This window comes from Trachemys scripta, chromosome 1 (genome assembly GCF_013100865.1).
Source record: "Trachemys scripta elegans isolate TJP31775 chromosome 1, CAS_Tse_1.0, whole genome shotgun sequence".
Lineage (NCBI taxonomy): Eukaryota > Metazoa > Chordata > Testudines > Emydidae > Trachemys > Trachemys scripta.
Window position 1 is genome coordinate 92,466,308 of NC_048298.1, and position 12,812 is coordinate 92,479,119.

General features: G+C 49.0%; 1 protein-coding gene across 10 annotated transcripts in view; it reads left to right on the forward strand.

Moving 5' to 3' along the window:
* The window catches only part of TMPRSS6 (transmembrane serine protease 6), a 38,681-nt gene that overhangs the window by 21,554 nt on the left and 4,315 nt on the right, over nucleotides 1-12,812 (forward strand). For 8 of the 10 annotated variants that reach the window (XM_034777287.1, XM_034777279.1, XM_034777267.1 and 5 more), the window contains 6 exons: nucleotides 4,730-4,843; nucleotides 5,532-5,648; nucleotides 6,169-6,337; nucleotides 7,720-7,994; nucleotides 10,381-10,517; nucleotides 11,467-11,529. In XM_034777287.1, coding sequence (XP_034633178.1) covers nucleotides 4,730-4,843; nucleotides 5,532-5,648; nucleotides 6,169-6,337; nucleotides 7,720-7,994; nucleotides 10,381-10,517; nucleotides 11,467-11,529 — 875 coding nt within the window. Of the gene's footprint in view, nucleotides 1-4,729; nucleotides 4,844-5,531; nucleotides 5,649-6,168; nucleotides 6,338-7,719; nucleotides 7,995-10,380; nucleotides 10,518-11,466; nucleotides 12,520-12,812 lie in introns of those variants that run through there. The other 2 variants (XM_034777304.1, XM_034777322.1) reach the window with 2 other exon arrangements.

Below are 12,812 nucleotides of genomic sequence, written 5' to 3' on the forward strand. Positions count from 1 at the left end.
TCTGCAGCGTACAGCGTGAGTCACCTGCAGATTTTAAGTAGTGTAAATGGTGGAAGTTTTAAAATCAAGATTTGAGGACTCCAGTAACTCAACCAGCGGCTAGGGGCCTATTATTGGAGTCTATGGGCGAGGTTCTGTGGCCTGTGACATGCAGGAGGTCAGACTAGATGATCCTGATGGCCCCTTCTGGCCTTAAAGTCTATGAGTTCTTGTCCTCAGTGATATCTTGTGGCTGTGAGTTCCAGAGGCTAATTATGAGTTGGATGTAAAAAGATAGTATTTCCTTTTTCAGTTTCAAATGGGCTGCATTTCAGTTTCACTCAATGTCTCTGTGTCCTTGTATTATTAAAGTGGGTAAATAGAAGCAGCCTGATTTACCTTCTCTATCACCTTCATTGTCCTGGGTGCCTGTCAAGCCCCCTCCGTTTCATCTCATCTCTAAAGCAAACAGCCCTAGTCTTTTAAATCTCTGTTTTTATTGTCCCAGATTTTTCCAGGCCTCTAATAATCTGAACTCCTTGTGTAAATTATTACATAAATAATAACTATAATGAGGCAGCGCCTGGAGGCCCCAGCCCCATTGTGTTTGGGCCTGTCCACACAAGCATAGCAAGAAGACAATCCCTGCCCCCAAAGGACTTACAATCTAATGATAAGACAAAAGACAACAGGTAGATGCAACAAACAGCAAGGGGAGCACGAGGTAACAGTGAGCCAATCGTAATACAGATCATGTGCTGTGGCCCATGCTTACCAACCCCCGAGCCACTGTTGAGCGGTTTGCAGGTAAGGTAGGTTTAAGGAAGGATTTGAAGATGTATAGCATAGTGGCTTTGTAGTCTTCTAGTTTTGTTGTAGATGGGCTAACCAGGACTGGGCACAGTATTCCAGGTGAAGGCGCACCTTTGATTTATAGAACAGCATTAGACTATTTTCAGTATTACTCTCATTCCTATTCCTGATATATCCGGACTCGTTGCTTGCCCTTTTTGGGTATGTCCACACTGCATGCTAAGCCCAGGCTATAATTCAGGTTTGAGCCCAAGTCCCCCTTCCATTCATACACAAATCAGTCTGATTTGGGTCAGCAAACACTCAGGACCTGGGTCCTAGGACCATGCTGGGGGGTGATTCAGAGTCCGAGTCCTGCTGTGACTCGGATCCAAGCCCTGTCATTTTGAAGTGTAGATGTAGCTGAAGCCACAGACCCAGTTCAGAATGTCTGCGTAGTGCAGTGTGGACACATTAGCACAGCTCTGAGACCTGCGTCCAGCAATTGTAAGCCCAGATTTACAATGCAGTGTGGACACTGAAGCGCAGGCTTGGCAACACCAAGTCCACAAGCCCACGTCCCACAGACCTGGGTTTACAATGCAGTGTAGACATACCCTTTGAGCCTGGCTGTACACTGAATGGAAGCTTTCAATGAGCTATCTAGGATGACATCCAAGACTTTTTCCTGCACAGTTAGTTAATTTAAAACAGATCAAGTTTCTTCTTCCTAGATGAATTACTGAGCATTTGTTAACAATTTGTTTAATCTGCTATCGAGCTGCCCTCTGGAATTCACTGCAGTCTTCTCTAGTCTTGACTAACCAAAATAATTTTGCAGCAGCTGCAAATGTTGCCACCTCACTGCTCTCTTTTTCCTTGGTCATTAATGAATATACTAAACACCAGTCCTAGCATGGAACCTTGGGCACGCCACTATCTTCCGCAGGGCCAGATGAAATTCATCCCAAAGTGCCTGCTTCAGCTAGTTCTGTAATCTCGGAACTGTTAGTAATTATCTTTGAGAATTGATGGAAGGCCGGAGAGGTCCCAGAGGCCTGGAGAAGGGCAAACAGTACTTATCTTTAAAAGGGGGAACAAAGAGGACCCCAGAAATTATAGACCAGTCAGCCTAACTTCAATACCCTGGAAAGATACTGGAACACATTATTAAACATTCAATTTGTAAGCACCTAGAGGATAATAGGATTACGAGGAATAGCCAGCATGGATTTGTCAAGAACAAATCATGCCAAACCAAATTAATTTCTTTCTTTGACAGGGTCACTGGCCTAGTGGATAAGCTGTGGACATTGTATATCTTGATTTTAGTAAGGCTTTTGACACAGTCCCACATGACAGTCTCATCTAGGGAACTATGAATTTACTATAAGGCAGGTGCACAACAGATTGAAAGACTGTACTCAAAGAGTAGTTATCAGTGGTTTGCAGTCACACTGGGGGTAAGTGTCTAGTGGGGTCCCACAGGGGTCAGTCTTATATCTGGTATTATTCAATATTTTCATTAATGGCTTGGATAATGGAGTGGGGAGTATGCTTATAAAGTACGCAGATGACACCAAGCTGGTGGTGGTGGTGGGGGGGGGGTGTTGCAGGACGGGAGGACGGGACCTTGCCGAATTGGAGAATTGATCTGATTTCAACAAAATGAAAGTCAATAAAGACAAATGCAAAGTACTTCACATAGGAAGGGGAAAAAAATGAAATGCACAACTACAAAATGGGGACTAGCTGCCTAGGTGGTAGCACTGTTGTAAAGGACCTGAGGGTTTACTGAGGACTGGGGCCTATCCTATAGCCCCCTCCTCCTACCGGCCCAGGTTTTGCTCTTGCTGAGCCAGCTCACTCCCTGGTGTAATTCTATCTGAGCTCTCAAGGAATCCAGGGAAGCAGTTTCCAGCAGCCTTAGTTTTTTATTTTAAGCCACCTTAACAAATCAAAAACCCCTTCAAAGTCTGTGCAGGCTGAACAGTCCCTTCCCCAAATCTGTCCCTCACACCGGTAAGTGCCGCAACCCACTTTCCTGGCTCTTTCCTCACAGCCTCAGGAAGAGAAGGACTTCACGCAGTCTCCCTTCTGTCCATTTGGTTTCTGGAGCAACCCCTCTGTGCAGTTGCTCCAGCAGCCATGAATTAGGCACACAGTCCCTCAGCTTTTGGGAGGGTCTGGCCATCTCGCCCTCTTTTATGAGGATCAGCCAGTTATGGTCCACCTCTTTTCTCAGGTGCAGCAGGTGAGGCTAATCAGCCAGCCAGCCAGTCAGCTAGCGGCAGGCCTCTGACCCCAGAGAAATGGTATCCCTTATACTGTCACAGGGATATGGTGGATCACAAATTGAATATCAATCAACAATGTGATGCAGCTGAAAAAAAGGCTAATATCATTCTGGGGTGTATTAATGGGAGTGTTGTATGTAAGACATGGGAGATAATTGTCCCACTCTACTTGGCACTGGTGAGGCCTCAGCAGGAGTACTGGGTCAAATTCTGGGTGCCACACTTTAGGAAAGATGTGGACAAACTGGAGAGAGTCCAGAGGAGAGCAACAAAAATGATAAAAGGTTTAGAAAACCTGACCTATGAGGAAAGGTTAAAAAAAACTTTAGAGAAAAGAAAACGGAGTGGGGACCAGATAACAGTCTTCAGATGTGTTAAAGGCTGTTATACAGAGGATGGTGATCAATTGTTTTCCATGTTCACTCAAGGCAGGACAAGAAGTAATGGGCTTAATCTGCAGCCAGGGAGATTTAGGTTAGATATTAGGAAAAACTTTCTACCTATAAGGATAGCTCTGGAACAGGCTTCCAAGGGAGGTTGTGGAATCTCTGTCACTGGAGGTTTTTAAGAACAGGCTGGACAAACACCTGTCAGGGATGGTCTAGGTTTAGTCGGTGCCTCAGCACAGGGAGCTGGACTTGGTGACCTCTCGAGGTCCCTTCCACCCCTACTCTTCTGTGATTCTGTGATTAACGTTCTTTAAATCAAGATGGGGCATCTTTCTAAAACATAGGTTCTAGCTCAGCCACAAGTTACTGGGCCTGAAGCAGCAGCCCCTGGGTGAAAATTCATAACCTGTGTTACACAGGAAGTCAGACTAGATGATCAGAACGGTCTCTTCTGACCTTATAATCGCTGACTCTGTGGAACCTTTGCCGTGATGAAAAGTTACCATGCATTTCTACTCTCTGTTTTCTGTTGCTTTCCTGTGCTCAGTGCATTAGTCCATGTTGCCTCTCCTATAGCTCTGCCAGTGCACTACAGTCCTGACCCACAGCACCTTTCTGATGTGCTCTGTTCGCTATACCACATCGGTGCTCTGCTGATACACCTTAATCCTCGTGCACTCCCTTAGCCTCTCTTAAACAAAGGTGGCCAGTCTTGCCAAAAATGGGGCTGTCTGATGGGCACAATATGTGACTAGGCTGAGATTCTCCTCCTCCCCCAAATCATTTCACACATGACTTGTCCTATATTTGATGCCAGGACTGCAGAGGCAAAACGGGCTGGTCTCTTAACCGTCACATCACTTGGGCCTCCCAGCCTGGGTAGACAGACTGGCGCTAGCGGGGCCGAGCTCGGGCGCTAACAGTAGCGGTGTGGATCTTGCCACTCAGGCTCTCGCGCTCACGTGACCCCTGGCTCTGAGCTCGGGGCACCAGCCTGAGTCTCCGCCAGAGCCGCAACGTCCCCACTGCTATTTTCAGCACGATAGCTCGAGCCCTGCTAGCGCCAATCTGACTGCCCTGCCCCGGTGGGGCGGCTCACTGCCAGCTGCAGTGCAGACATACCCAAAGTCCCTTTCTCCTCTAGCCAAATGCCACATGGTGTTTCCAGTTGTGGCTAGTGGGTGGGTATTGCTGAGGGATAAGAGACCCGCTCTTTCCCTTTGCCTTGCTTTTCTGAATCCCACCCGTTTCCTCCGGGTGCTTTGGTCTTAGTGTGCTCAGCGAAGTTCCAGTGTCAGGAGGACAGCACTTGCATAGAGTTCACCAAGGTCTGTGACCAACACCTGGACTGTGTCAACGGGAGCGACGAGGAGAAGTGCAATGAAGGTAGGGATGGGAGACTTCTGGGTAGCGATAAAGTTCCCCCTATCAGCTAACAATGCATGCAGTGCTGTTGTAGTGTGTCAGTCCCAGGATATCAGAGAGACAAGGGAGGTGAGGTAATACCTTTAATTGGACCAGCTTTTGTTGATGAGAAGTTAGTCCAATCAAAGATGTTATCTCACCCACTTTGTCTCTCTAATAAGCTATTGATAAGATTCCTCTGCTGAGTCTCAGATCAGGACCCCGCTACCAGCTAACACCAAAGTACAGCTAGTAACATTCTCTCTCTTAACCTACCAGCTAATACAGGGGTATTACTGAGGGAACTCCCACCAGGGCCGGCTCCAGGGTTTTGGCCACCCCAAGCAGCCAAAAAAAAAAAAGCCGCGATCGTGATCTGCGGCGGCAATTCGGCGGAAGGTCCTTCGCTCTGAGCGGGAGTGAGGGACCGTCCGCCGAATTGCCGCCGAATAGCTGGACCTGCTGCCCCTCTCTGGAGTGGCCGCCCCAAGCACCTGCTTGCCAAGCTGGTGCCTGGAGCTGGCCCTGACTCCCACCCATCAATCTAGGAGTTCACCAAGGCAGAAGGTTGACATGGGTTTTTTTGGCTGCTCCATGCTCTCCACTGAAATACTCCAACCCTCATTCAAGTCTCTCCCCTTTACTCCCCCATCCAACTTCATCTTTCCAGGAGTCCCCTGCGGGCCTTTCACTTACCAGTGTGCAGACAGGAGCTGTGTGAAGAAACCCAACCCTCAGTGCGACTCCGCCACTGACTGCAAGGACTCGTCTGATGAGAAGCACTGTGGTGAGGAGTGAGAAGGGAGGGCACTCTCCTAGGCACTGCCAGGGGGAAGCTCCCACTCCTGGAGTTAAGAACGGTGGTGGCTGGGCCCTGCTGTGAGGAACCTTGTTCTACCAGAGCCTTGGTTGGCACTGCTGGAGTCATGGTTGCCAGTAATGGGGCACTGCTCCGAGAAAGTTCATATTAACAGAACACCAACTGGCACGGACCGGGCACTGCTGTGAGGAAGCTCACAGCATGGGTGTCCCAGCTGGTGCTGATTGAGCTCAAGTGTGTGGGAAAGGTAGTGCGGGGTTCACCTGTGTTAATAATAGGGAAAAACCTCACACTGGAGTTTTCAGTCGCCTCAGCCTTGATGTACTATAAAATGGCTCCAGCCAGTGCCAGGCAGGGTGTAATTGGCCAAGGGTATAAATGGTAGACTGGAAAGTCAGTAAAACAAAGGGGAAGGGTAGACATGATATACAATGGCCCCTTCTATTCTTTCTCCCCTGAGAGACTTGCTATGTCTTCCACTCCTTAGATTGTGGATGGCAGGCCCCTCTGAACCGGATTGTGGGTGGCGCCAATTCCGTAGAAGGGGAGTGGCCATGGCAGGCTAGCTTGCAGGTCCGCGGGAGCCATATTTGCGGTGGAACGCTGATTGCCGATCGGTGGGTGGTCTCAGCGGCTCACTGCTTCCAGGATGACAGGTAAATGGTGAGGGAAGAGCTCTGTGGAGGAGACCGAGTTCAGACTGCTTTCACATCAAAGCCAGTTGGGTCTCAGCCTAAACCAACTTGGAACCGTGTCACAGAATGGCCGGTCACTTCGGAACGATTGACGGTAGTGGCTCAGAGCTGCAGCAAGGAGGTCAGGCCTGGGAAGCCCTGCTGGAGATGTGTGTGTATGAGGGCAGGACTGTGGTAGCAGGGAGGTGCGGAGGTACCCTGGGAAGGCATACAGGGGAGGGAGCTTGCATACACAGACGAAGGGTAGAGGAAATGGCTGCAACAGCCCAGCAAATTAATCTGGCAGAGCACTAGCACCGCTTTGCTAGTTCTGTGTTTTGTAGGGTGGTGCTTGTTTTTATTACTATTATTATTTTGTACTGGGGTTAGAGGTATGGAGGAAGAAAAGGAGAGACAGGGAAGAGGAATAGTCACAGTTGGGCATGTGCCCAGCCAGGACCAGCAGGCTGGGGTTCAGAGGCATCATGGCAGAGATGAATCTTAAGGAGGGATTTGATGGAGGATAAGGTGGCAGCTGTTTGGAGAGTTTGTCAGGGAGTATTTCTCATGCATTAGGGGCAGCACAGGAGAAGGCATGGAGGTGGAAGGGACCGTGTGTCTAAACAATAGGCCTCTTACAGTTTTCCCCCCAGTCTTCTTCACTATGTTCTCCTCTCTGCCTTTCACTCTCCTGCCTGGAACATGTTCTCCCCTCTCCCATAGGCATGCTAGCTAATCTAGCTAAACATCTCCACTGCTCCACCTCCAATCCCCACGTCTCTTGGCTTTTCCCATTAGGAGGTAGGTGCTATTTAATCTATGCTCCCATTTAGGGCTGTTCCTCCTTGTAATGTACCCTTTCTCAACCGAAGGATATGTCTTCACTAGAAACACTACAGCTGGAGCTGCGCCACTAGCGTCGCGTGTAGACACTACAGTGACAGAAGGGGTTCTTCCATTGCTGTAGTAAATTCTAGTTAGATCAATGGAAGAATTCTTCTGTTGACTTAGCACTGTCTACACTGGGGCTTAGGTTGGCTTACCTACATCTCTCAGGGGCGTGAATTTTTCACACTCCTGAGCGACATAGCTAAGTCGACCTACGTTTTCAGCATAGACCAGCCCTCAGATATGTCTTTCCCCTCCTTTACATCGCTCCCTCTCTGACCTTTTCACAGAGGTTTCACTTTCCCCATGCTCTCTTCCATTCTTTTGCCCGCCCATTGTCTCTCTGATTTTCCAGCCTTCTCCTCACTTCCCTCACTCTCCTTCATTTCCCCTAATTTCTCACTCTCCCTTTTCATGCCGCACGCCCCATCTCTCTGTCTAACACTGACACACTTTTTTTCTCCCCTTGCCCCCAGTAGATTGGCTTCCCCATCCATCTGGACTGTCTACCTGGGCAAGTACTTTCAGAACGTCAGCAGCCAGAATGAGGTGTCCTTCAAGGTGAGCCGCCTCCTCCTGCACCCGTACTATGAGGAGGACAGCCACGACTACGACGTGGCCCTGCTTCAGCTTGACCACCCAGTTATCAACTCGCCCTTCATTCAGCCCATCTGCTTGCCTACCCACTCCCACCTCTTTGAACCTGGCCTCCGTTGCTGGATCACTGGATGGGGGGCTCTCAAGGAAGGAGGTACATGCAGGATGTCTGCTGCTCTTGTTAGGATCCTCTTTCCTCCAGGGGCTACATAAGAGGGGGAGTTTTTCAAAGGCACAAATGGCAGTTAGACACTCAGCTCCCATGGAAAGTTGGGCTAATTACTCATTGTGCCTTTGAAAATCTCCTTCCAAATAAATAAATTCTGTTATGATGCTAGGAGTCTCACATCAAGGCTTGGTTGCTTCAGTAATGTTCTTTGCAAGGATCTGATGCATGGTCCCCCAAACAAAAGTCAGAGAATGTTCCAGTTCCAAGCTCCTTGAAACATAATGGAGAGCTTTGATTTGCCCTTGCCCCCTTTACCGAATGCAACTGCAATCTACCATAATCAGCCTTGCCTCAAGGTGCCCTCCAGCTCCCCCTAGTGGATCATCATAGTGCATCATGCAGAATTATCACATATTGATGTAACATCACAGCATAAAGACACAATAGCACGAGGCCCCCAAAAGATGAGAGATTTTAACTGTCTGGGCTTGCAGGACCTAAGACAGACTCATAACAGTATGTGTCATCCTGGGAGGACCAGGATGGGAAGGTGCACTGCTCTGGGACAGCTCTCAGCTGGAGGCGTTGGGTCCGAAGACCTAGAGAAGGGTCTTTGTCAGCAAGTGACGGGAGCATGAAGGATTTTTGTAGCTATAATTCTTTACGGAGTGTGTGCATGGCGTATTACACACACAACAACATAATCTCCCAACGGACGCAGTGGAAGCCCTGGATTAAATTTTCAAAAGCGGCTGGTGCCTGTCAGACTGTCAGACAAAGCTGAGCTCCTGCCCTCTGAAAATCAGGCCCCTTCAAGACGTTAAGCATCCCAAATATGGAGGTGCCCAAAATCAGGTGTCACTTTGGAAAATGTAACACCCCCTCCTCAACCTAGATCATTGAAAACTACACTGGACAAAGCACTAGTAAAAGTATAGTAAGGAAGACTCCTACCCTGGCAGGGAACTGGGCTAGATGGCCTACAGTGACAGGTCCTGTCCATCTAATAGCTATAATTCTCTGACTGATGAAAAGCGTCCAAATTCTAACCTGTTGTAGGCTGGTACAACTCCTTTGGGAGTGTTGAACCCAGTTATAGCAGTTGTCAGTTGCAGTGCCCTGCCAATGAGCTGAGTGTTTAATTGAGACAGGTAAGTATGAAACCTGGGGAAAGAATTCCCAAGGCAATGAGAGGGCAATATTGGCATGAAGATCGATGCAGGACAGCTTTGTGAAAGGAGTGGGCGAGGAGGAGCGGGCGCTCTCTTGGCAGATGAAAAGGCTGGAGCTGTTCCAGACTTGGAACACAAGGGGCCGCATGAGAGACGGTGTGGAGCAGAGGTCAAGAGAAGGAGCCAGAGCGCAGTAATGAGAGAGGCCTGAGAGGAGCAGAGCTGGCTGCAGGGACGACACTGGGCCCAGCGATAGCCCTGCACTTGTGCAGGGACAGGCACCATCACACAGATGGAGGGGCTGCAGCTTGCACTTCCTCCAAGCAGCAGCTACAGCAGCCAGTGCAGCCCCCAAGGGCTGTCCTAACTTGTGCCCCTGGTGAAAAGGTCACTACAGCCTGCTGCTCTCGTACAGTACTGCCCATGTGTTTCCTGTTCCCCTCATGGAGCTGGTTGGGACAGTCATGGAGACTTAGCAGTTTGGATGAAGTTTTCATCAGAAAGATTCTGCCTTATTCTGGGATGAAAACATTGCTCTGAATCAGACAGGACAGGAACTTGAACCTGAGTCTCCCATCTCCCTAATCACCAGGCCACAAACCCACACTATCCTGAATCCTTGAGGGGGCCACTTAGGGATCTGGGGCAAAAATTGGGGATTGGTACTGCTTTGAGCAGGGGGTTGGACTAGATGACCTCCTGAGGTCCCTTCCAACCCTAATATTCTATGATTCTATGAATCGAAATGTTCCGGTTTGGATCCAAAACCAGACAGTTCAACACAATTCTGTTTTCATGGGGACATTTGGAAGGCCATGTTTTCAGTCCACTGTGAGACGAAAACAAGTTTTGAAAGTGCAAAAGTTGCTGCAAAACGGAATTGTCCTCCTTCAGACAGTTCTACCCCCCTCGTGCCCCGCTGGTGCAAAGGGGCTGCAGCGTAATGCTGAATAGGACCCAGTTGTGTAGAGCCTTGTGGGTGAAGTGAGAAGCTTGAACTGATACAGTAAAAGGTGAGAAACTAAGGTAAGGATTAGGGGAGGGGGGGAAGATGTGACGCAAGTGGAGGACAAGATGGTGATCTGAGTGGCAGCTCTTTCCATGAGCTGGAGAGGTGAGATGTGGCCGTGGTATGGGGATAACAGGAAGAGGCAGGGAGCTCTGCTGTTACTCACCGGCTGTTCTTGTTCCATATCTAGGGCAACTGAGTAACATCCTGCAGAAGGTGGATGTGCAGCTGATCCAGCAGGACATCTGCAGCGAGGCTTATCACTACCAGATATCTCCCAGAATGCTCTGCGCCGGCTACCGCAAGGGCAAGAAGGATGCCTGCCAGGTGACAGAGGAGACATGGGACACTTCCACCTTAAAGGGGCATCATCCAGTAATGGATGGGGGTGGGAGGTCTTTGTCCCCTGAACATGTGTTATAGCTTTGAATAAGGAGTATATTGATTCCAAGAGGTTAGAAGAAAGACCTTCTTGCCCCAACTGTAGGTCACATCCTGCTCATGCTTATCCTCTGGTGCAAACGCAGAAACTTTTCAGTTTCTTAGGATTATGTCCAGTCTCCCATGAGCTCCCCACAGTGATGGAACCTTGGTGGAACCACACGCAGCTCCATAGGGAAGGTTATCCACTTCTTCCCATGGATCCTCGGCCTAGTCAGGAATGCTGGTGACACTATAGCTTGGATTTTCCCTTTCCAATTTCAGGCCATTACGTCCTTGTCAGCCATTCCTCCGCTTTCCTACTACGAGCACCTTTCCTGTCATCTACCTGAAGACTGTTCCCATAACTCACCCCACCCCAGCATGTGCTGATTGGTGCTGCTGCTCTCTGCCTGCTCCTACATTACCCTTCATCCCCAGGCAATTCCACTGGCACTCCATTCATTTTAGGATCCAGTTCAAATTTGCAATTGGCAAAGCCCTCCCTAGACTTGCTCCAGCCTGTTTCCTTCTGAGGACCTTCCACTGACTAGAAGAATAAGCAAGAGGCTTATTGGGGAAGGGGACATGCATGGCCGAGGATGTGCCAGTGGCCAATACCTTTCCTTAGAAGACTTGGATTTCTGATGCTATCCTACACCCATCTGCCTAAGATACTTAGCTCCATTGGGGGTTCTGCCAAGGCCTTGGGCAATGGGATGGAGGGGTTGAATTGCAGCCTGAAGATGAGAGGAAGTAGGGGAAATGTATTCTTAAAGCATGTGCGAGTTCTTCATCATGCTCCACCCCCATCACTTCAGTGTCCTGATGGTTCTTTGTTTCCTTCTGCCTCTAGGGTGATTCCGGAGGTCCCCTCGTCTGCAAGGAGCCCAGTGGCAGGTGGTTCCTGGCTGGCCTGGTGAGCTGGGGGCTGGGTTGCGCACGTCCAGATAATTACGGGGTCTACACCAGGATCACCAGGGTGCTAGGCTGGATGAAACAGACAATGAGCTGAGGGAGTCTCCCTGTGCCTTCCCCACTAGGCACAGGCTGCTGTTACCTGTTCCTGACATTGATCACTTGTCTCCAGAGTGTTGGGAAAGACAGAGATTATGTTTTGGGATGGAGGAAAGTATATCTGCCCCTGGGGGTATGTGAGGACATGTGGGAAGCCCCTCCACCCTCTCCAAGAAATGCCCAGTCTTGTATTAAGGCCAGGCACACAAAGGTCTCTGGTACATTAAGGGGAGGGAGGATGGAAAGCCGTGGGTTCTGAGCAGATGCTTTCTGAACAGGAGAATGGGGGAGATGAACTTTACAGGAACTACATAATTCATCCCCAGTTCCAACGCTGGAACATTTGCTGCAAGAAAATCTGACTGATGTAGATAGAAATGAGATTCCAGTAACTGTGATATCAATCCGTCTCTCTCTCCTTCCCTGCCATTCATTCTTCTCCTCCCCACACTTCCCCCCACCACGCCTCCTCCTCTTCCATCTCTATAATTGCTTCTTTCCTTAGCTAGAGGGTATAGTTAGGTTCAACTGGGCAATTATTTGTCTATTAGAGCCTCCAAGACATGATCCATCACTTTTCCCAAGTACATGTCACTGCCTCAGTGCTGTAATTTCACCATCATTTTATGCTGCAATTGGACTCCCTCCAGGCAGAATTCTTGGCCACTGAGTACATAACATCTGTGCAACCTCCTACCCGCTCTCTTGAATTCATTTAATACCTTTAATACAAAAGATCTTCCTTCACTTCCATCCTCTGTTGCCAGCAAAGTGAGGGGAGAAGGCAGCAAGCAAAGTATTTTAGATGGTGATGGCTATGTATTTATGAAGAAATATTATGGGCCAATGTCTGGAATTGGGAATAAAAAGCATTTTTTTTGCTCTGCAATTTTCTCTGTCTGGGTTGAGAATGTATCTGCCAGCCTAAAATTCCATATGCAGCAACCTGATGAGACCAGATGAGAACCTCAAAAAGAGACGAACACCTCCCTCTCAGCTGCAGCCTGGGGACAGCATGAACCATCTATAATCTGTGTGGGTGCTTATACAGTTCACTGGGGTGTGAACTGCAACAGGAAGAAGTTCCCCCATCAGCCGTGCTATACACACTTGGAGAAATACACAGACAGTAAAGGAAGGCCCAGCCAGGCTCCCTGGGAACTGTGGGAATGTCTCTGTCACTTT